The sequence below is a fragment of the Hemibagrus wyckioides genome, linkage group LG03, assembly GCF_019097595.1.
Source record: "Hemibagrus wyckioides isolate EC202008001 linkage group LG03, SWU_Hwy_1.0, whole genome shotgun sequence".
Classification (NCBI taxonomy): domain Eukaryota; kingdom Metazoa; phylum Chordata; class Actinopteri; order Siluriformes; family Bagridae; genus Hemibagrus; species Hemibagrus wyckioides.
In genome coordinates, this window is record NC_080712.1 from 22,740,213 (window position 1) to 22,762,988 (window position 22,776).

At 38.9% G+C, this 22,776-nt stretch overlaps 2 protein-coding genes across 3 annotated transcripts; one reads left to right on the forward strand and one right to left on the reverse strand.

Moving 5' to 3' along the window:
- Positions 1–333: 333 nt before the first annotated feature.
- On the forward strand, positions 334–7,869 carry slc3a1 (solute carrier family 3 member 1). The gene is made up of 10 exons (XM_058386042.1): positions 334–809; positions 3,063–3,242; positions 3,355–3,497; positions 4,025–4,150; positions 4,820–4,939; positions 5,761–5,885; positions 5,978–6,179; positions 6,275–6,451; positions 6,534–6,659; positions 7,374–7,869. Exons 1-10 carry the CDS (start codon positions 413–415, stop codon positions 7,797–7,799), a joined length of 2,022 nt encoding a protein of 673 aa, XP_058242025.1. The 5' UTR covers positions 334–412; the 3' UTR covers positions 7,800–7,869.
- Positions 7,857–22,664, reverse strand: prepl (prolyl endopeptidase like). 2 transcript variants are annotated; one of them, XM_058386040.1, is made up of 14 exons: positions 22,407–22,664; positions 22,127–22,234; positions 21,983–22,049; positions 21,091–21,303; positions 20,044–20,170; positions 18,078–18,294; positions 16,883–17,074; positions 16,317–16,523; positions 15,429–15,604; positions 14,556–14,772; positions 12,922–13,071; positions 12,719–12,845; positions 10,132–10,214; positions 7,857–8,020 (listed from the first exon to the last, which is right to left on the reverse strand). In XM_058386040.1, exons 1-14 carry the CDS (start codon positions 22,524–22,526, stop codon positions 7,934–7,936), a joined length of 2,091 nt encoding a protein of 696 aa, XP_058242023.1. In that variant the 5' UTR covers positions 22,527–22,664; the 3' UTR covers positions 7,857–7,933. The 2 variants fall into 2 exon arrangements, with proteins under 2 accessions (XP_058242023.1, XP_058242024.1); XM_058386041.1 differs by having other exon boundaries at positions 22,127–22,258.
- Positions 22,665–22,776: the final 112 nt, after the last annotated feature.

The following is a 22,776-nucleotide window of genomic DNA, read 5'->3' on the forward strand; positions in this document are numbered from 1 at the left end:
CAACTTCAGGTCTAATGATGACGTCTTGATTTCACAAAACATCTTCAAATGTCTTATAGACTCAGAGCAAATGGTGGACCTATACAATATTAGACAGGTGGTGTTAATATTATGGCTGATCAGTGTATGTGTACTTTGTGGGGAGTTTTGATACAGAAAGGAGACATTTCCTTTTGGTTTCTACGGTTAGCATAATCCAAAAAAAAAAAGGATTAAAAGCAAAAGCAAGTCCGTGTGTGTATGTGTGTATGTGTGTGTGGGTGTGTGTGTGTGTTAAAAGGGGGTGGAGTGGAGGGAGAGACTGCTAGCTCTGGCCTTGAGCAGGTAGACACTCGAGACTATTAAAGAGCATAAAAGAGCTCGTCCTCGACGCGCAGTCTCTTTTGATTGCACTGAAACACCTGCACGCAAAATGAGCTTAACCCGAAATAACAAAGACTCCTCTGTTGAGCTAAAGGAATATATCGACAACTCGGCTTTTCAGGATGATGAAGAAGACAACATAAGTTCCAGTCAGGAGCCGCGCGCCTCGGCGAGCGCAGAGGAAAGCGCGTACACGCAGATCAAACCGTACGCCGGGATGCCCAAAGAGGTCCTGCTGGTATACTCCAGTCAGGCTCGATACCGAATACCGAGAGAAATCCTCTTCTGGCTGGCGGTGGCGTGCACCCTGGCGCTCATAGCGCTCACCATCACACTCATAGTCCTTTCTCCAGCCTGCCTGAGCTGGTGGCAAACAACCCCGGTGTATCAGATCTACCCCCGCTCATTCAAAGACTCCGACGGAGACGGGGTCGGAGATCTCAACGGTAAAGATCTGCGCTACACTTAATAAATCAACTAGATTTTACTGTCAACAGGCTTTTAGGCTGTTAGTCAAAGGTCGAGGCTTTACTAAGTTAGTCGTGTACAGAAAGCGTGTTTGGAGGGAAATAATCACACCGGCATCTCTTTACCAAGAGAAAACATGTCGTTATTATGTCGTTTTAGGGGAAAAGAATCATTTTTCTTACTACAGCAAAACATCTGGTTGAGTATTAGAGAAGTGTTGTTACTACACGAAAGCATCTGTAACAAAGAAAACATATTTTTATTACAAGAAAACCCTTGAGAGAAGTGTTGTTACTATAATAAAACATCTCGTGATGATTATAAAAACATTTCGTTACAGCAACAAAACACCTTTTTTTTTTCTTTTCTTTTCTTTCTTTTTTTACAAGAAAAGCAACTTGTTACTAGAACAAAACATCTGGTTAGTAGGAGAAAACTTGTAAAAAGTGTGTAAGGAAATATCAAAAAATAAATAAAATAAAATAAAATAAATAAAATAACATTTGCTATTATAAGCATTTTGTTTTTCTGAAATAAATCTACTGGAAAAAAACAATATCTTGATGTTACATTACAGCCTTCATGCTTACCAAGTGATAGCTGCTAATAAATCGCACATCTGTCAGAATTTATACCTTATATTTACTTGTAGGTTAAAACTCAGTGAGATTTTGTAGACTTGCGTCCTGTCATCGGTATAAACACATTATGAATAATTCTTAAATGGTAACAGTGAACTTCCATAGTCACCAGTGACATTAGTATGAATTAGGACAAGGTTAAACTGGTGTAAATGGGCTAGCAGTCCTTCCTCACTTTTAAGTAAAACAAAAAAACAAGAAGCAAATGTATACATTTTGGGCCTTATGATTTGGATCTTATCTACTTTCTGTCCTTGATTGTAGATTCAGCCAATTTTTGACAGTCATGTCAAGTGAGTATACGTGGTAAAACACCCCCTTAGATTCTGTGTTCTAATGGTGTAATAGAAATGCAGGTGTAATAAAAATAGATCATGTTCTTGAGGATTACTTTGCACCTTTTCTCCTTACAAAACTTTATATTTAAAAGAGACACAGCATGATAACAACCTTGGAATTAAGTGTTGCCTGTTTAAACTCACAGATTAGATCAGAACTCACTGTATGTACATGGATCAGCAATAACATTAAAACCACTGACAGGTGAAGTAAATAACATTATTTATCTCATTACAATGCACCTGTCAAGTTGCGGGCAGCATGTAAACAGTCAGTTCTCAAAGATAATGGCTGATCAGTGTAAATATGAACGGTAAGCCAGTTATCTATAGTATGTTCTTGACTTAAAATATGAGCGAATCCCTTAAAATTTAAAGGTGCTATCTGATATGTACAATTATTTACTGCATTGTTATTATATTTTCTGTATTATCTGAGAACAACTCTCACAAATTTGTCATGTATGTATTTAGCTATTTTTTCTTCTTTATTTCAAATGTATGTTAAAATTCTTCCGGATCAGAAATAGGCTCCACCTTGAGGCAAAACAGAGCTGCATAGTTCAGGCACCTTATTGTACTCAGGACAAATACAGTTTCAATACAAGGAAAGAGTGTGCCTTGTCTGTTTTTACTGCTATTGCAATCCTCCATACAGGTAACAGAGGAATAAAAATTACAATCTGCTACTTTGACAATACCATGACTGTAATAGCCATGTTCAGGCCTGTAGCAGACAAAACTGGTAAATAATATTGCGTGCACCTTCTTATTATAGACAGGTCTATTTCTCACACCGATGCAAACTAATATGTAAACATGTGCTCCTAGTTGAAGTTAACCTTTCCTAGTGTATTCTACATCACAGCATTAAGTTCACTGAGTTTACACACATATTACATTTTACATACTTACTCACATACACATATTCAAATGAAATGCATCACTTTCTGCACAGCTTAAACTGTTTTCCTCTAGAATGTACCAAGTGCACATGATAGTTCTATTTGAAGGCCAGTTGTTTTGCAACTAGCTAGAAGCTTCTCTGCGATGACTGTTAATATGTAATGGTCAGAAGAGACACTAACATAAATTGCACAAATGGAATCCAGTGACTTTATGAACAAGGCTGCAATAAAGATAGGATAGGTTAGGAAAGGATATGTTAATATAAAAAAAAACACTTGCTGTGTGCATGATAAACAGTTTATACCTCTATAACTTTTTTTTCCAATAATATGCTTATATGCAGGCATCAAAGAAAAACTGAGCCATTTCCAGTATCTAAATGTCAAAGCAATCTGGATCAGCCCTTTCTATAAGTCTCCCATGAAGGATTTTGGCTACGACGTAGAAGACTTCAGGGATGTCGATCCTCTCTTTGGAACCATGGCAGACTTTGATGAGCTGCTGTCCAGCATGCATAGCATGGGTGAGCATAAATCTCATTGAAAACCTTTCATTTAAACAGATTTCATACATGCAAATATTGTGATTTGTAGGTGTTTTTGTTCAAATGTAATAAAAGTGTGTGACTGTGACAGGCCTGAAACTGATCATGGACTACATTCCCAACCACACTAGTGATAAGCACATCTGGTTCCAGCTCAGCCGTAACCGCACCGAATACTATTCTGACTTCTATGTCTGGGTGAACTGCACCGAGGACAAACCCCCTAACAACTGGGTACGATAATCCACACTGCACACAGGCAGATAGACTCATTTCAACATTATTGCTTTAACTGACTATTAATCTATTTATCATTTTTATTCATTTGTTCATGTTTAATTAATGCTTTATCCTGGTCAGGGATCCCAGAATACTGAGCATAGTTAGGATGTTAGTCCTTCAGAGGGTTCATAATCATTATTATATCAAGGGGGTTCATGTATCTAATATGTCTGGAATCATGGGGGTTCTGCCCATGCTTTTGGGGCTTCCTTTGGGTACTCCAGTTTTCTCTCGCAGTCCAAAGAAATGCATTAAAGGCTGATTTGCATCTCTAAATTCTTTACAAATTTTAAGTATGTGTAATTGTGCCCTGTGACATATTGGCATGGTATCCCCCGCCTTGTGCCCTGAGTCCCTGGGGACTCCATAATAAGTAGTTCAGAAAATGGCTGAATGTTTGGAATCTACTTTATATGCTATAACACAGACCATGTCATTGAAACATTCCAGCCATGTTTTAATGCATGATTCATCCTCAGTTGAGTGTGTTTGGGAACTCCAGCTGGACGTATGACCCAGTTCGTGGGCAGTGCTACCTCCATCAATTCCTCAAAGAGCAGCCAGATCTCAACTTCCGGAACCCCGACGTTGTAAAGGAGATGACGGTAATCATACACGCAGCATAATCAATAAACAATAATACTGTAGTGTTACTGCACCATTAATATTAGCTTATGCATTTTTGGTAAGATCTGTAGTAGAGACTGTATACACTGTGAGGTCATTAATGAACATGGCACCATGATGTACTGTTGCTGAGAAGGACAAGGTGAAAGAAAGAGCTGGCAGAGTGGTGCAGTGTCTGAATGAATAAGTGGGTGTGTTGTGTAATACCCAGCAGGCTGACACCCTCTCAGGTGGTTTTCGAGTCACAGTAGCCTCTTTATCTCTGACTAACAGGCACACAGTGTCTCATCTGATGAGCTTAACATCACCACATGACAAACTCTTCAAAGGTAGCAGACACAAGGAGGGTCAAGTATACAAGCAGCTTTGCCTTTGACCCCAGCTGTTTCATCTTCACTGTTATCAGTGGTGCTTATAGCGGTGGTGATATGGTTTACAGTATGCTTCTCTTCCTGATACAAGCTAATATGCAATTCTTTGTGGAAGTATACACTCTTTTTGCATCTTTTCATTAGTTTAATGATTGAATGACTCAACAGTCTTAAGTAAAATTGGGAAATTTACAGATCGTGCTCCTTTGTAAGTTGAACATACTACCAGGTTTCTCTCCATGTTACAACATATTTGTCTCTGTTTTTCTTTAACAGGACGTAATCCATTTCTGGTTAAAGAAGGGGGTGGATGGGTTTCGCATGGATGCTGTCAAGCATATTCTTGAAGCGACACATTTGAGGAACGAACCCCAGGTTGATCCCAAACAACCTCCTGTGAGTTATTATACAGGTTTAACTGCAAACCAGTTATTATCCTCACCCAGTGTAATACCAGGTGGCCGCATCTCTGAACAGCTCTATTTATAGATATAATATTTATAGCTTAACATTGTACCTCTCATTATAGCTGTCTAATCCTTGGGCCCACTATCATGCACCTCTCATTCCACAATCCCCAAAATTCCTTATGAAAAGAATTTCTGTGTTAACACTTTAATGAGCTTGAAATGCGCTTTAAATAAAACTAGCACTGTAAGTGACTTTGTTCTCAGAGCAGTCAGGAGATTACTGGTGCATACTTCCCTGGATTTTACCAGAGAGTCATTCCAATTATCCTAAAAACAACATAGTTTCAAAGGAGCTGGAAATCTGAGCAGTGCACACAGGCAACTCTTTAATGGCAATGTCAGAGAGAGTTATTTCTCTTAAGCACTGAAGCGGAGTATGTAATGGAAGCTTGGCTTCTCATACATTTATCTACATTTCAATCTGAAGCATTTGGCAGAAGGGGACGCACAGGGGTGTTTAAGTGTTATATCACATATCTTTATGGTAGCCTTGATTAGCCCAGGTGTAAAGATACTGCCATATAAGTAATAAGTAATCCATCATTTTATCAAGGCAAAACACTACAGGCGGATTTCATCATTTTATAAAGCAGAAAACAGTGAAATAAATTTTTTTTTGTCTTGTTATTGATGCAATTTTCCAGAAAAATCTGTCACAATTGTCATTTCTATCTGAAGTGGCATAAAAAAAAAATACAGACACAAAACTCAAGAACAGATTTTTTTTCTCCACGTTTCACATTACAGGATACTGTGGATACGGAATTTGAGCTGTACCATGACTATACATACACACAAGTAGGCCTGCATGACATCCTTCGAAGCTGGAGAGTAAACCTGGATGATTACAGCAGAGAGCCAGGACGTTATCGGTACTCATAGATTTCTCATAGATTTTTTGTGTGAACCTGAAGAATTTTTTTTTCGGAAAGAAAAATGATAGTTTATGTCTTTAAACCAACAGTTTTATGGTGACGGAGTCATACGACTATGAAGAAATTGAAAAGACCATGATGTACTATGGAACCCATTTTGCTAAAGAGGCTGATTTCCCCTTTAACTTTTATCTGCTGGACCTCCCTGATGGTCTGTCTGGATTGAGAGCGAAGGAATTGGTTGAACTCTGGATGTCAAACATGCCCAAGGGGAAATGGCCAAACTGGGTGGTGAGTTCCCTGCTCTGTTTTTCCAAACAATAATGTTTTTAGATATAAAGTTTTAACTTTGAACAATAATACTTGATTCATTAATATCTGTGTAGGTAGGGAATCATGACAAGCCACGCATGAGCTCCAGAGCTGGTCAGGATTATGTTCGTGTTGTCAACATGCTGCTGTTAACTCTACCTGGAACCCCCACCACATACTATGGCGAGGAAATTGGCATGGAGAATGTCAATGTTTCTGTGATCCAGGATCCTTTTGGAAAGTTTGACCCAGTAAGTGAACAGGCACTTTATTTGCTGTGTTCCCAAACCCAGATATCAAACTGGCTTCAAACACACAATTATCCTTGTTTAGAACAACAGTCGGGATCCTCAGAGGACACCAATGCAGTGGAACAGCACTCTCAATGCTGGGTTTAGTGATAGCAAGAATGGTACCTGGTTGGATGTAGGTCCAAATTTCGCCACCATAAACGTAGAGGTATGTGTTGCTAAATGTCACAATAATAACTCCCCATTTTTGACAATTTTTATTTAACTTTTTTTAGAATATGGACAATCACAAAAAGCATTTCACTGCATGAAGTACTGTGTGATTGTGTATGTGACTGATAAAATTTCATCATCAATCATTATCCAAAATAAGGTTGGTAAATCTTACCCAATAGAGTCATCTCATGTAATAGAGTCTCGATTACATTTCTAACCGTATTTTCCCAACAATAAGTATTTAACCTTAAATTTTTATTTCGTATACAGTATTGTATTCTCATACCTCCAGGGTTTTCTGTTTAATCTTGAGCTGGGTTTCCTCTCTGTGTAAAGTTTCTCTGCATGTTCTCCCCATGTTTCTGTGGGTTTTGTCCAGGTTTACTAGTTCTTCCCACTTTAAAAAATGCGAGTAGGTGTACTGGTTAAAGTATACTGTCCCATGGTGTGAAGGTGTGTGTGTATTGTGATGAACTGCCATCCTATCTAGGGAAAATTTGTACCTTTCAGCCAGTGTTCGAGGCACCATGCTTCATCACCCTGACCAGGGCAAATAAGTTATTAAAGATGAATGTCAGACAGGCATTTTCTATATCAGTACCTTATATCACTTATTATTACATTTTACTATTCTCTTGATGAATTTAAATATTTGAAGGGCTTCAAGTATACAGTTATATATACATATATGTGTGTGTGTGTACAGGTTCAACAGGGTGACCCTGCCTCAGTGCTGGAGCAGTACCGCACTCTGGCTCAGCTCAGAGAAAAGGAAGTAGCACTGACTCGAGGCTGGCTCTGCTATGTCTGGGCAGATGATAACGTGTTTGCCTTTTTGCGTGAGCTGGATGGACTGAACCAGGTTTTTCTAGTGCTCCTGAACTTTGGCCAAGATACAGAAACAAATCTCTCTGCAGTTAGCGAGCTGCCAGATCAGCTCAGCGTTCACTTCAGTACACAAACTGGAACAGAGAGCAGCTTCTCCAAATCCAAAATCAGGACCTCAAAGGGCCAGGGACTGCTGCTGAAATACTCCAGCACTAAGCGCTTTCACCTCAACCACAAGTCTGAGTGTTACGTCTCTGAGAAAGCCTGCTTCCTAAGTGCACTTGATATTTTGTACAAGTGCTAAGTATGTGAATGTGACATGAAAGAAAATTGTCCATATTGCATCTTCAAAATAAAGGCATTTGTTAAAATAATTCACATGCTTTATTCACAATTACATTTGTATACAGAATGATATTAGATTTCACCAAGTCTTCCTCATGGATAACTTCCTCTTTTGTTCTCTCTGGATCGATGGAAGCTGAGGCCCAGCGTTGTGTAGAGGAAAGCTAACTGGTGAGCAATCTGCAAGAGAAATCAAGAGCACACAGGGTTAAAAAGAATCAGGATATCATGCTCTGAACTAGCTATGATTAAAAAATGTAAACATTGAGGCATGATTCTGAAACTGTATGATCTCCATTTCTTAGTATAGTAAAAGTGTTTTATTGTTAAACAAGCTCAAAGGCTTTGTCAAAGTTAATATCTAACACATGGTCATGACCAACAAAAGTTCTCAGTGGGCCAAGAGATGAGTTAATGAGTCGCAGAAAGTTTCATTGAGCCGCTTTATTGGAAGATTGTACAAGAACATCTGATAAGTGAAACAGCAACAAAAGTGTGCAATGCCTGGCACAAGTACCTGAAACTGGCATGAACTGGCATGTATTAAAGTTGAAGGCACATCTGAAGGCACATAATTAGTTGAATGGAGTTCAGCTTTGTGTGAATAAAGTGTCACAGGATCGCAATATAAATACACCTGTTCCTGCTGTGGAGGAACTTGACTGGCCTGACCTCAACCTGATAGAACACTTTTGGGATGAATTAGAGAGGAGACTGTGAGCCAGGCCAAAACTGGGACGTCTGCCTTTACATGCACATGAATGTGATATGGAGTTGGCCCGCCCTTTGCAGCTATAACAGCTTCAAGTCTTCTGGGAAGGCTTTCCACAAGGTTTAGGAGTGTGTTTATGGGAATTTTTGACCATTCCACTAAAAGTGCATTTGTGAGGTCAGGCACTGATTTTGGATGAGAAGCTCACAGTCTCCACTCTAATTCATCCCAAAGGTGTTCTATCGGGTTGAGGTCAGGACTCTGTGCAGGCCAGTCAAGTTCCTCCACACCAAACTCTCTTATCCATGTCTTTATGGACCTTGCTTTGTGCACTGGTGTGCAGTCATGTTGGAACAGGAAGGGGTCATCCCCAAACGGTTCCCACAAATTCCGGAGCATGAAATTGTCCAAAATGTCTTGGTATGCTGAAGCATTAAGAGTGCCTTTTACTAGAACTAAGGGGTCAAGCCCAACACCTGAATTCAATGATTTGGAGGGGTGTCTCAAAACTTTTGACAATATAGTGTAGCATAAAAATTCAACAAAACAAAGGTTCTGGTAAAGTATTTGATTGGGTAAAGAAGGCACTAGTTTGAGAAATAGCTAAGATGACAAGGTTAACTGTGAAGAAGCTTATGAAATGCACATGTCAGATTGGAGGAGCTGTTCAAAGGACAACCACTGTCTAGACACCCCATAAAAAAGTGCTAAAAAATCATTAATGAAAAAAAAGCTTGATGACTTGGCTATGTGTTGGAAACCTTGAATTGTTGAGACCAAAACTGAATATGCTGACCTTGGTATAATGTGGTATGTTTGGTGAAAACACCATCCTCACATGGTGGTGGTAGCGGTTTTCATTAGCATGGGAAACTTGAAGGATGAAGCAAAATACTAAATAACAAAAAGCTAATCCGAGAGGAAAATCTGTTCTTGTTCATGCAAGAGTCTTGAGACCGGTGCAAAGATTCCCATTCCAATAGGACAACACCATGCATACTGGCAAAGCTACACTGGAGTAGTTCAAAACCTAAGAAGCTAAAAGGTGTTAGAAAGGCCCAGTCAAAGCCCAGATTTCACTCTGAATGAAAATCTGTGGCAAGATTTCATCCATCTAATCTGGCAGAACTTCAGCAATTTTTCCCGAAAAGAAAGGAACAAAACACACCAAGATCTGGTGTACAAAGCTGATAGTGACATATCCCAGAAGACGTGTAGCTCAAGCTGCAGCCAAGGTAATTCTACATGTACTGAACCAAGTAGTGAAAGCATATCAAGCTAAACAAGTCATTTGGACCTTTAAATGTTGGACATGCAGTGTACATTAAATGATAAAAATCCCAGTAAAGTCAATTACAAATTCAAATCCATGATGTAAGGTGAAATATTGTGTTCAAAAGAGGTGAGAGTATGCAAGTTAAAGTGGTTAAAAGAAAACCTGTTTATAACTGAATTCAAGTAAATGATTAGGGCAAAAAAGAAAAGCAAATGTTAGAATTTTATGAGCTACAAAAGATTTCAAGATTAAAGAATAACTGGGGTCTGGCACTGGAAAGAAATGAATGAATGAATACAGCACCTCACAGATGGACTGGTCATAATCCTCCGGACCAAAGTGACCTCCACCTGGCTGAAGATTCAGAATGACAGCTGGGACATGTCCTGATTGAAGAAGAATGTAAAAATGATGTTGCAGTACATCATGCAGTTATACTATGACATGACTATACCAACAGTATATGTATCCATTTGGAGCAATTAATGTAAAGCCTGGTTTTGAGAAGCATAACCACGCTGGCATACGGGATAAAGACAGTAACCGAATGCACGGGCATGAGCAGGCTGTGATCCTCTCAGGTGTGTTGAAGTGGGGGCGATTCACAGTAGCCTCTTTATCTCTGGCTCACAGGCACACAGTGCCTCCCCTGGGCGTCAGGCCCACCTTATGAGCTTAACATCACCACATGCCAAACTCTTCAAAACTAACACAAGGAGGGTCAAGTATATAAATCTATTTATGCTAAAATTAAATATATAACAAAATATATCTCATTGGGAAATAAATGAGCATATGAATAAACACTGAAATTGTGGAATAGATTAACATTAGACAACAGTGTTGTTGAATATGAATGGTTAGAAAGTGTTAATGAGCTCACTATCTAATATATTATCTTTTCTATACTAACTCATTCGTAGAGGTTTGCATGGTGGATACTCCATATAATTTGAGCCTGATAATGCATGGTTAAAAAAAATTGTTGTTATGGTGAAGCTTTTTGTAAAACGTTTATTTGCGTCTTCAGTGCCGTAAAGTCAGCTCCAGAATTATTGGCAGCCTTGGTAGTGCTGAGTTATAAATAAGAAACATTAAAAATTTTAAAACAAAAAGGTTTTTAAAAATATGTTTCTTTAGTTCATTAGCATAATCTCACACTGAAAATATGTTTTTTTTTCTTTTAAATAATCTATTTATACATTCAATTAAGGCAAAAAATGGAATTCTATGACAAACAAGTGTCCATTTTTTCTACTGACTCATTTAAGACTGAAGCAAGCAACCAAAGACATTCACATATTTATAGTATAAAACACATTTTAACTCATACTCGTGCTAGTAGAAGGTTAATACATGTATTTATTAACAGGCATGCTTTGTGAATGAGCAGCCAAGATACAGTGTTATCCCAAGTAATTAGCTGTGCTTAGTCATGATGACAGGAACAAAGCTGCTCTCTGTTAAACAAAAAGTGTTACATGTCTTGTCCACTGGACAGGTGAAGCCATGCAGGACTTAATCTAAAAGAGCTAGGCTCTCTCCTGTCCATCCTAGCACATCCAGGAGTTTGCTGCTCTTAATCCTGAGAGGCCATCGAGAAACTTGCACGTCGTCACTTTATATCCGACTCTGAAGTACAGTGCTGTTTGAACATCACACAGCTAATCCTGAAAACTCCTCTGTCTGCTATCGGCAGCGTCACCGTTGGTGTCTTTGACTATCAGTCTGCCTCTCTTTGGTCTGTTTTTCACAAGCCTCCTCCTGACCTTGGCCCAGCCCGGTGTATTGTTCCTGATCTGATATGCTATCTTTCAAACATGCTAATCGCTCCAGCTGCTGGCATGTGTGATCAGCATTTTATCTCTTGAAGAAGGGTAGCAAGAGATTAGAAGGAGACTTGCTTTTAGCATTCATCTGTGTATGTGTGTGTGTGTTTGTGTGTGTGTGTGTGCATGTATGTTAATTAACCACACACAGAGAAGGAAAGGAATTTGCACTCTAAGGGATTGGGATGTGCTGACACCATATCTCGCAACGAATGCTCACACACAAGGTGACCTCTGCGTGATAGAACAGGCTTCTAACAAATCACATGTTTTCAGACTTACTCTACTGAAGACACAGCTTGTGCTTATCCTACTGGCTGACTTGAGAGCTGGCCTTTTAGACAAACCACCTCTAGGTTTTGTTACATCACACTCCACTCATTCTATTCTTCTTGCTGTGCTTTTAATGGTTTTTGGTTTACTCTTGACAGCTCTTGACATATCCCACGCTGTGAGATAAGCTACTAGCATTCTTGTTACAGTGCTCACTTGGCCTGTGAAGGTCCTCAGACCTGCAGGTCATGTCAAGCAGCAGAAAGTTACAGCGATTGGACTGGAGTCAAATGGTTAAAGGTGTAGTCTGCAATTTTAGCTAAAGCTAGGGATTTGGAATATTCGGAAACTAAAATACAAACAAATACAGCTTCTCAAGTCTGCACACCCACCCACACACACACACACACACACACACAGACAGTTTAACAAGCAGGAACAGCCACAGATTGAGACAGCTGCTGAAATGTTTTACTGCATTTGACTAGAGGTCAGGAATTATGAGTGATTGCAGGAAAAAAACTTGAGGGAACTTGAGATGATCGAATACAGTCTTACAGTGAATACAGTATTAAATATCACAAGAAATGTCTAAAAAAAAAATCACTGACCTGACCTTTAATAAACCTGACCATTCAATTAGTGTTAACTAATTTCAATTAGATGAATCTACTTAAAATAAAATCCCTCAAGTGCTAAGAATTAATTACTATTTCCAGCTCTAATGAAGCGAATAATAGCATGAATCAGAAATAGCACCAACATTTCCAGTGAAGCTGAAGACTAACCCTTAATCCTGAGGTTGCTGGTATGTATCTGGATGGCCTTCTTGAGTTTTTCCACGTACTTTAGGACACCTGCCAAAGGCACTCTGCTGTCCTCAGAGTACGCAGTGATTAGCATGGATGGATAGAGCTGGAGCACAGAAGATATATCTGTAAGTCATCACACAGACATTTAAAGTGGCATTGGAAATGTAAGTCTGAATTACCTGAGGAGTGATATTATAACAGGGACAGTAAGAGGCAATGTTGTTCCTGTCTTGTGTATAGGCAAGCGGGTCACCCCACTCCCCTCTCTCCTCTACTGTTAACGGAAGGGATGCGTCCTGCATGGTGCTAAGAACATCCAAAAAAGGTGCCTAAACAGATAAACCACTGCAAGTGAATCTTATATGTTGATATTACAGTATAAGGATTGCAGTTCACACAAGAAATATTTGCCTGAATTTATATTATAAGGTTTGATATCAATATCAAATAAAAAAAATCATGAAGTACACAGATCAGGCATAACATTATGACCACCTGCTTAATATTGTGTTGGTCCCCCTTTTGCTGCCAAAACAGCCCTGACCCGTCTAGGTATGGACACCACTAGATCCCTGAAGGTGTGCTGTGGTATCTGGCACCAGCAGATCCTTTATGTTGCAACTTACAGGTCTTAAAGGACTTACAGGATTTAAGGGATACTTTTGATAGATACTGACTACTGCAGACCGGGAACACCCCACAAGAGCTGCAGTTTTGGAGATGCTCTGATCCAGTCGTCTAGCCATCACAATCTGGCCCTTGTCAAACTCGCTCAAATCCTTACGCTTGCCCATTTTTCCTGCTTCTAACACATCAACTTTGAGGACAAAATGTTCACTTGCTGCCTAATATATCCCACCCACTAACAGGTGCCATGATGAGGAGATAATCAGTGTTATTCACTTCACCTCTCAGTGTTCATAATGTTATGCCTGATCAGTGCATACTTTCGCACAACATAATGTCACTTGCTTATCTGAGAAGTACTGCAAGCTTCTAAGATTAAAGCAGCATGTGACTGCTAACTGTTCTCAGGTTCCTTGTTTTGCCTAAGTTTGAAAGTAGCATCGCTTGTGAGAAACCTCATCATTTTATATTCAGTACAGACCTTTCAGACCATGGGTATGAAATATGATGAAATATGACGTATACGTTTCAGAAGACCTAATATTTGTAAATTGCAAAGTAACGATATTAATGTTGTTTCTAAATAAAATTTAGTAATTTTTTTTAATTCACATGAAAATTCTGAATGGAAAAATTACATTCACACAAAAAACCCCCACATGATTTAATTGATCTATGTTCCCCTTTGGATCATTTATGTTGGCTGGGTATATTGAAGGCATTTTAATCTGACAGAAATTTTGGGAAAAATGCCTTCTTTTTTTTTTAAGTACATTGATACAGAGGAATTGTAACTAATACAAGGACTAAGGGTCTAAATAATACCAATAATAATAATAATAATAATAATAATAATAATAATAATAATAAAAAAGATCTGTTTAAATGTTAACTTGTTCTTCAGAAACATCAAAGCCTATTTTTTAAAACCCTGTTCAATGAGAAGTACAGATAATCAAGGCTTAGCAGTTGCAGATCTACAAGAGACCTTTACAGTGACTGACTGACCCCAGCGTTAAAACAGCATGTGCTGGATTTACTGTATACTAAGTAGTAGCATACACCAAAAAACAGAGACCAGAGACAGATAAACTCAGATGGAGGCGCTCCTTGCAACATTTCTCGTATTCACTGTCTTGAATTCTATAAACGACATACAGCAGAGCTTCATGACATTGCATCTCACCTGCAGGAGGACGGCTCTGAGGAGATGAGGATGTTGGTTGCAGAGTGCACCCGCTAGGACAGCTCCGGCACTGTGTGCAGTGAGGGCAGTAAGTGCAGGCTGAGACACTCCTGACTTAAAAAGTGTCTGAATACAGGCAGCAAGATCCTCCACTCCATTCTGCTTGCGCTGCAAACACCCTGCTTTGTGCCAGGCCAGACCACACTCACCACCACCCCTGTTCAATTACACCCCCAACACACACAAACGTCAATAGGTGTACATTCTAGTAACATCTCTACACTGCAGTTATACAATCAGCTAATCATGAGACACCAACACAATTCATAAAATCAGGCAGATTGAGGTCAAGACCTTCATTAATGTTCACATCAAATATTAGTGTAGGGGGAAAAAAGTTTGATCTTTCATTGTGACATAGTTGTTGGTGCCACACGGGCTGGTTTGATTATTTCAGAAACTGATGATCTACTGCTGATCATTCAGTGTTTTTTGTTTTGTGCACCATTCTGTGTAGACTGATGTGTGTGAAAATCCCAGGAGTTCAGCAGTTTATGAAATGCTCAAACCAGCAGATCTGATACCAAGAACCATGCCAAAGTCAAAGGACTCACAGTTTTTTGTTTCATGTGAACATTAACTAAAGAACATAATCTGTACCTGTATGATTTTAGCCACTGTGCTACTGCCACATAATTGGCTGATTAGATAACTACACAAATGTGCAGGTGTTCATAATAAAGTGGACAGTGAGTGGATTTGCAATTATCACTAAAATTTCTGTGATTATTCTTTCAGAATACTACACTGATCATTAAATATTACAGACCGCACAAGCTTCCATTAACACTCTTCATTCTGATAGTTCTGTACCTGACATGGCAGTATGCCAGAGCCCAGTTATCCTCCAGCAGCAGTCTCTTCTCAGGACTGAAGGCCATGTTGAGGTCCAAGCCATAAGCACCATATACATGGAGCAAAAGTGGAACATCACTCAGATCAGCCAATGATTTTGTGTGAAAAATTGTCACAGGTACTGCAGTCCCATCCTAAAACACAATTATGCATTGAATGTTTACATCATATACACTATATCACCAAAATGTATGTAGACACCTGACCAATCACACCCATAACTGCTTTTTGAACATCCTATTTGAGATGCATTCCCCCTTTGCTGTTATAATAACCTCCACTCTTCTGGGAAGGATTTCCACTAGATTTTGGAGCATTGCTTTGTGAACATTCAGCCTGAAGAGATTTATTAAAATTGAGCAATGATGTCAGGTGAGGAGGCCTGGGGTGCAGTCAGAGCTCCGGTTTACACTAAAGGTGTTCACTGGGGTTAAGTTCAGAGCTCTTGAGCTCTTTGCCTCTAACCTTGGCAAACTATGCATTGCTTTGTGCACTTATGCACTGTCATGCTGGAACATGTTTAGGCTTCTTAGTTGCATTAAAGGGAAATCTTGATTCTACAGTGTACAAAAACATCCCAGAGAAATGTGTACTTAATACACTAACGGTGTCTACATACCATATAGACATTCGCCATATAGTGTACATTAACTATGGGCATCAGATTTTGAATTTCCTTATTGACCCTGGTGAAATGAGAGATGTGTTTGAGAGCCATTAATAAAAATGCATACATGTCCTAAACCTGAGTTTAACTAGTCTTAAGCAATAAACTGAGCTGATTGTTGATCTCCTCTAGGACTGAACATTCTCACACTGCAGTAAGATGTATACTAGAATAAAGACCTGGCTGATGGCCTGCAGGCGGGTGGTGTGACAGTCAGAGAGAGCGGTGTGTTGAAGCACTCTCTCACAGGAGAGGGGTCGCTCATCTGTAGGAGATAAGAGGAAGCGGCGAGGGGGATGAACCGGGGAGGACAGGAGGAAGCGGAATACATTTGTCTTCAGTGTGTCAGAGCGTTCTGTCTCCACAGCACAGGCCCAGGATGGGAGCTATGTTAATCATAAAAATAATCATTAAAAAAAGCTCTTCTCACATCCCGAGCCATAGCAAAATCACTTAGAATTTGCTGTTTGTTAAAAATTGATGATGATGCAACTTTGAGTGAATAATTTACAGTAACTTGAATAAACAAAGATTATATGGCAGTACATTAACCCTAACACACATTTAGCTGAAGGTTAAGAATCGGGCTATTTACTTCCGTCATTTATAAAGATACAAAGGAGTTCAAAAGCCTGGCTTTGCAGGGATAGGATACAAATAACGATTACATAAAACAAAGAAATATTTAGCTTTTATACACATGAGCAGTACTGTAATGAGCACAACTTTAAATAACTGTTCTTACATGGTGAACGGCCACATCATTCGGAGTTTTAAATGGCAAGCACTGCAGTTGGAGTCGACCCTCAGGACCCCTCACTATGAACACACCGTGATCTGGTAGCATCTCCATGTCTTTAACAACTGCTCTGGGTCCGGGACTGAACACAGGCTTCCAATAGCACATGGCTGGAGAGGAGAGAGGGGTCCTCAGCAGCTTCGCAAAAATAAACCACATGAACAGGTCAGAAGAACAGCAATCATATACACTATACACATGCTGAGTTTAAGCCTAACAGAAAATTCAAAAAGGTGTCTTTCTTAAAGTGCATGCTGTCTCTCTGCTTTGTGCATACAAAGGCAGCATAGACTACTGTTACAAAAAATGTTATTAAATATATTTTATCTAAAAGAAGCCTTTATTTTTCATGTATACATTCCAGCACAGGGATTTTTTTTCTTTGTATATCCCAGCTTGGTAGGAATTTGGGATCAGTCATGATAGAGAGCTAGTGGAGCAGAGAGGGTTAAGGGCCCAACAGTGGTAGCTTGGTGGTTCTGGGGCTTCAACCCCTGACCTTCTAATCAGTAACCCAGAGCCTTAATCATTGAGCCACCACTGCCTTACTTATTACTGCCTTATACTATATCTGTATTGACTGTTTCTGGCAGCACCATAGGTAGCTTGTTTGTGTCTCTTTAGAGTGTAGTCAACTGGCACTTGTACAAGGATTTAGCAGTGCCTTGTACAATCAGCACAATGCATCAGCCAATATGAGACTCACAGTGAATCTACAAGCTACTCCAAATATTGCTGGGTGTTGGCCAGAAATATAGAAAACTGGGAGAAAACCAGCAAACGTCATGGAGAACACTATTTTCCATTGCTTCCTTTATCAAACCAGTGTTTGTATTTTATTTCGCACATCCATGCACAACATACTATCATTTTACAACCTTCCATGACGTTAGATAAATGACTCTTTTCGATTTTCAAAAGATGTATAATTACAGTGTTTTCTAAAAAGCAAGTTTATGAGAGATACTAGATACTGTACAATCAGCATTATAGATCAGAACTAATATTACTAACGATAATTCTAAAAGGTTTTTCACTTTTGTGTTTAATTCAGAACAGGGAAAAAAATAATGCAATTGTTGCTGTCAATTCTAACATTCAGGACATGAATAGAAATGCATGGGACAGTGCAGCTGCTCACCTCGTACTCTTGACCTGGGCCAGTGTTGGCGAGGATGTACAGCTGATTGTCCGAGCGCTCTACATGATACAGCAGACCAGGCTGCCGAGACTGTACTAGTTTAGGAGGTGAGAGAGGAGACCTGCTGTCAATCATCCAGACCTCAGAGCTGCTCTTACTGCTGCAGTTTATAGTCAGAAGTCTCTGGTCTCTTGAACGAATGACCTCCACGAAGAACCTACACAGCACATAAACATTCCGAATTCATTTGACGTTGTTATACAATATATTTAATACATGATACCTATACCTATTTAATACATATACCTTGTTATTGCATCTCTATTAATAGTAGTCACACCTATTTGCTTTCAAATATTTTATGTATCTCTCCAAAGCACAAATAGTGTTATCAAACAGATATAAACTTATATCCATTTACTGTATATGATATTACTATTCTTAAGTGTTTTATTTTATTTTAGCTTTTATTTTTTGCATGAATTATTGCTGTAGTTTGCCTGAGCCTCGTAAACATTTCATTGTACAAACTGTCACCGATATAGGACAAATAAAATTGAACTTGAACCTGTTTGTAAAGTATTTACTAAGTGAGAGTTGTATCATTGCAAAAAGGAAATAATTTCTACCGGTCTCATTTACATAGACTTACGGCTCTTACAGTGTAATAGAACTGACTGTTAGACTTATCAATATTGAAAATGTAAAATTTTCATTCCTGAGTAGTGAAAGTGAGTTTGGGTGGGAGAAGCTGTGTACAAGACCACAAAGTCAGGCATGGCACAAAATGAGAAGAAACTCGTATGAAAGCCATTTTTGAGTCTAAAAAATGATTTTTGGCCTTGGTAAAAAGTGCTATGTTTGGTAAAAACGCAACACTGCTTGTTACCCTGACAACACCATTCCCACAGTGAAGCATGGTGGTGATAGCATTATTTTGTGTATGCGTGTGTATGGTGGGTGCTTTATTTTTAAACTGGAAAGCTGATCCCAGTGGAGATAAGGATGCATAAACATAAACACAGACCAGGAATTCAGTCTAATATTGCACAATATGGCATAACACCCACACCCAACATTCATATCAATATACATGGCACATCCTGTATGTATAAATATCCATTATATTGTTAGCTTTTTCACTGCAACTACCTCAGCGTGGTGTTGCACAACATTGTATTGCACATACTGAACATACATGCACTATATACCACATACAGTTTGTACAATTTTTACCTTCTATTTTTTTTATATTTTTCTTTCTTTCTTTTTTTTATTTCTATGCAAGTAAATTTTGTTTTTTATGCGAATTATGTCACCACACAGTCATGAAAGGTATTTAACTGCATGTTGTACCATGTATGCTTGTGTGTGACCAATAAAATCTGATTTGGTCTGAATATGCTAGAAGGAAACCAGTCAGGAAAATATATTTGAGCTTAGGATTGCGAGTGGTTCAGATCCAAAAATCTGAGTTAGAGAATGAGAATGGCCCGGTCAAAGAGCCTTCCCATTATAGATATATTAATATTTTAGATATATTGATTTTTAAAATCCCAGTTAAATCAATTTCCTGATAGTAACATGACAAAATGTGGGGAAAATTATATATACTTATATACCGTATCAGCAACTTGCTGTAAATAATTTGGTGATGGTTTTAAAATAAATGAGAGTGAAGCGATAATATTGATTTCTGAGAGGAATAGTATAGAGACTGCAGTGCTGCAGCTGCTGATGTAGCTTCTATTCACAAAGATGCAATAACAAGGGAAATAGATGTTACACTAAACTGAAAACACACTAATACTCTGCTATTTTAATCCTAATATAGGGGGACAAAAACATTGGAAAAAAGCAGTAACTAGATGACAGCAGTGACTGAGAATAGTCTATGCTCAGGTTTTAATCAAACAATAAAGGACACCAACAAATCAGCCAGCCAGTGTTAGTAACACACTCTTACTCAGGATCTTTTTCTTCATAAACCAGCATGCTGTAAGCTCCAGTGTTTGTAAAGTGAAGTCGACAAACATGTCTGCACCGGAGCCCTTCTTGAGTAGTGTAGTACAATACGTCATCAGCGGCCCACTCTGTCCCGAGAACAGGCAGTCATTAATGCCATAAGTCATAGAATAGCAAAGGAAAGAATGTAACTAATATGCATTGTAAATTCCTTCACTGCACAAGCTCCTGTCTGTAGCCCTACTGCCATACAGTTGGTTTCCACACTAATCTACTGCATCTTGTTCAACCAATCAAAACTTTTAATAGAATCTGAAAATCATAGCTAGATATCTTAGATCTCTGATAATGTGGTTGGATTAACCTGAAGACTGGGACTTTTTCCAACAGCACTGATGATCAAAAGAATTCACCAAAAAGGTTTCCAAGGGTTTGATTTGTCCATCTCATGCCAATCTCAAAACAAAAAGACACACTGTTTATTTCAATCCACAAAAGGCAAAGCATTTTGCTCCTGTTGCTTGTAATGCTCCATCACTATGTATTCCTTTTTAAGTATAGACTTCAAAGAAATGCACACAACATTTTATACAGTATCGGAACAGGACGGGCATGGGTTTTTCACTGAAGACATTTGTGTTTGAGATCAGAAGATGAATATGAGACGATTGAATCAAATTTCCTGATATTTATATCCATCTGTGTTAACCTTAAAACATGGCAGCCATCCATTTATTCAAGTGATCTAAAATATTAACAGCTGTTTCTCTTTGCCTAAGTGTTACACTGAATGTTTAAACAATGAAATACTATCTAATGTCTACTCTTGATTTGAGCCCTGACCTGTAAAGACTGTAATTGTTGTTAAAAAGGATAAACCAACATGAAGACCAGAGAGCTGTCTTAAGTAATAATGTCTTCCTAATGTGCGGAGCAAAAATAAAAGCACTGGCCTTGCTGTTCCAATACTTTTGAAAGGGTCCGTATGCTGTGCACTGTATTTAAAATCACAAGTTACAACGTTAACGTTATAATTGTGTAGCCTTACCAAAGCTGAACACGTTGTCAAGCATGAGCATGGGCTCCTGGGGAACAGCATAGGGTTCTAATTGAACTATCAGGCATCTAGCTGCTTCACTGTGGTTACTCTTCAGTGTAGCTGCCAGCATGGACTCAGAAGGAGAGAGTCTGACCCTCTGAACAGTCCTGTCCACATCACCTGCCCAGTCAGCACTGAGCACTGGCACAACGTCCTGCTCATCTGAGGAAACACAACACATACACAATTCTGCCTTCAAGTGCATTTTGGGAACGAGATCCATTCTTTCCATTGCTTTGTATCACAGATGCGTGTAAAACACTAGGAAATTCCCCTCGCTTCAACACACGCACTTCATTCCAGGGAAGGTTAAATAATTAGCTGATAAGTTGAATCAGGAAAAACACTAAATTGTGCTAAAAGCCTAAAAAGGTTTTTAAAAAAGCCTTCTAAAATTTGTAACATTCTATGAAGTTAATAAAGGAAGAGCAATGGGGTGTAACAATCAGACATTTTTGGATAGACTCATCAGTTTAAAAGGGAATGATGAAAAAGGAATCAAAGCAGTACTCATACATAGATTGTTTTTGATTATAACTATATATAAATGAATTATTATTAAAAAAGGATAAAGCACTGGTGTGTAAAAACTTATTGATGTGTAAATCCGTAAGCAAGCTAATTACTTAAAATAGCCTTTTTCTCTTTAAGATTCTTTTAAGATTATCCCAGATATTTTTTTTTTTTATTATAATGCCAATCACATATCGAGCACAAGCCACTAAATCGAGCTTTATCATACTGTAGCAGATCCAGTACTATACTGATAACAAAAGGTTGCTTGATAATCAAAACCATATCCTATCATGTGGAAGCCAGGGTTTACACCACTACTGTTTACCTTCTCCACGTGTTGCTCTGTATACTCCATCCTCTTGCACTGTATACACATGATGGAGTCCCTGAAACTTGAGGATCAGAGGAAGTTAAGTGCCATTGCATCTCATGAAATGGATCAATTTTATCCACAAAGGAAGCCACTCACCACACTGGTGTCCGGCACATCAGCAAACTGCTCGTAAACTGAACGCAGCTTTCTCTCAAAGCGCTTCTCTAGCCCTTTCAGCTTCCTCAGATCAGCCTTTACAGATTCCTAGACAGGAAATGATCACTGCACCTTCACAGTCACAAGGATTTCTTTCAGCTTGACTACACCAACTTTACAGAACTAAGTTCAGCAAAACGAATAAAGGGATGCAAAACTAATGAGATTAATGATAAACAGCTGAAGTTAAATGAGAAGCGTGTCACATTTTGGTTCTTACCGCGGAGTACAGGCGTGTTGTCATTCGGATGCATCGTCTCGTGCAAGAAGACAGATTTAATCTCCGTGATGCTGAACGTAAAATCATACAGCACACACTGGCATTAAATGATGAAATCATTTATCGAAGCGGTCTTTACACTTCATGCGAAATCACAAATACAAACGACCGCGGGTGTATATGTCTTTATGTTTATGTTCTTGTATTTACTACTACATGTGCGTGTCTGGAAACTTAACCGCGGCGTAGGGTGACATCTTGAATAGACTACAATAATCGATCCCAACACTGTAAGTGTCAACTACTACGACGGATAAACCGCGCTCGATGAGTTCGGCAATGGATTGGATTTTCTTGAAAGCTAGAACGT

Bases quoted from the DNA above. Each gene is read 5' to 3' on its own strand.
- slc3a1 (XM_058386042.1), top strand. From the start codon at position 413: ATGAGCTTAACCCGAAATAACAAAGACTCCTCTGTTGAGCTAAAGGAA. The intron at 810-3,062 runs GTAAAGATCTGC...GCTTATATGCAG, and splicing joins CGGGGTCGGAGATCTCAACG to GCATCAAAGAAAAACTGAGC. The intron at 3,243-3,354 runs GTGAGCATAAAT...TGACTGTGACAG, and splicing joins GTCCAGCATGCATAGCATGG to GCCTGAAACTGATCATGGAC.
- prepl (XM_058386040.1), bottom strand. From the start codon at position 22,526: ATGATTTCATCATTTAATGCCAGTGTGTGCTGTATGATTTTACGTTCA. The intron at 17,075-18,077 runs GTGAGCAGCTGC...ATTTTTGCGAAG, and splicing joins GCCCAGGTCAAGAGTACGAG to CTGCTGAGGACCCCTCTCTC. The intron at 8,021-10,131 runs GTGCTGTATTCA...TTTCTCTTGCAG, and splicing joins ATGACCAGTCCATCTGTGAG to ATTGCTCACCAGTTAGCTTT.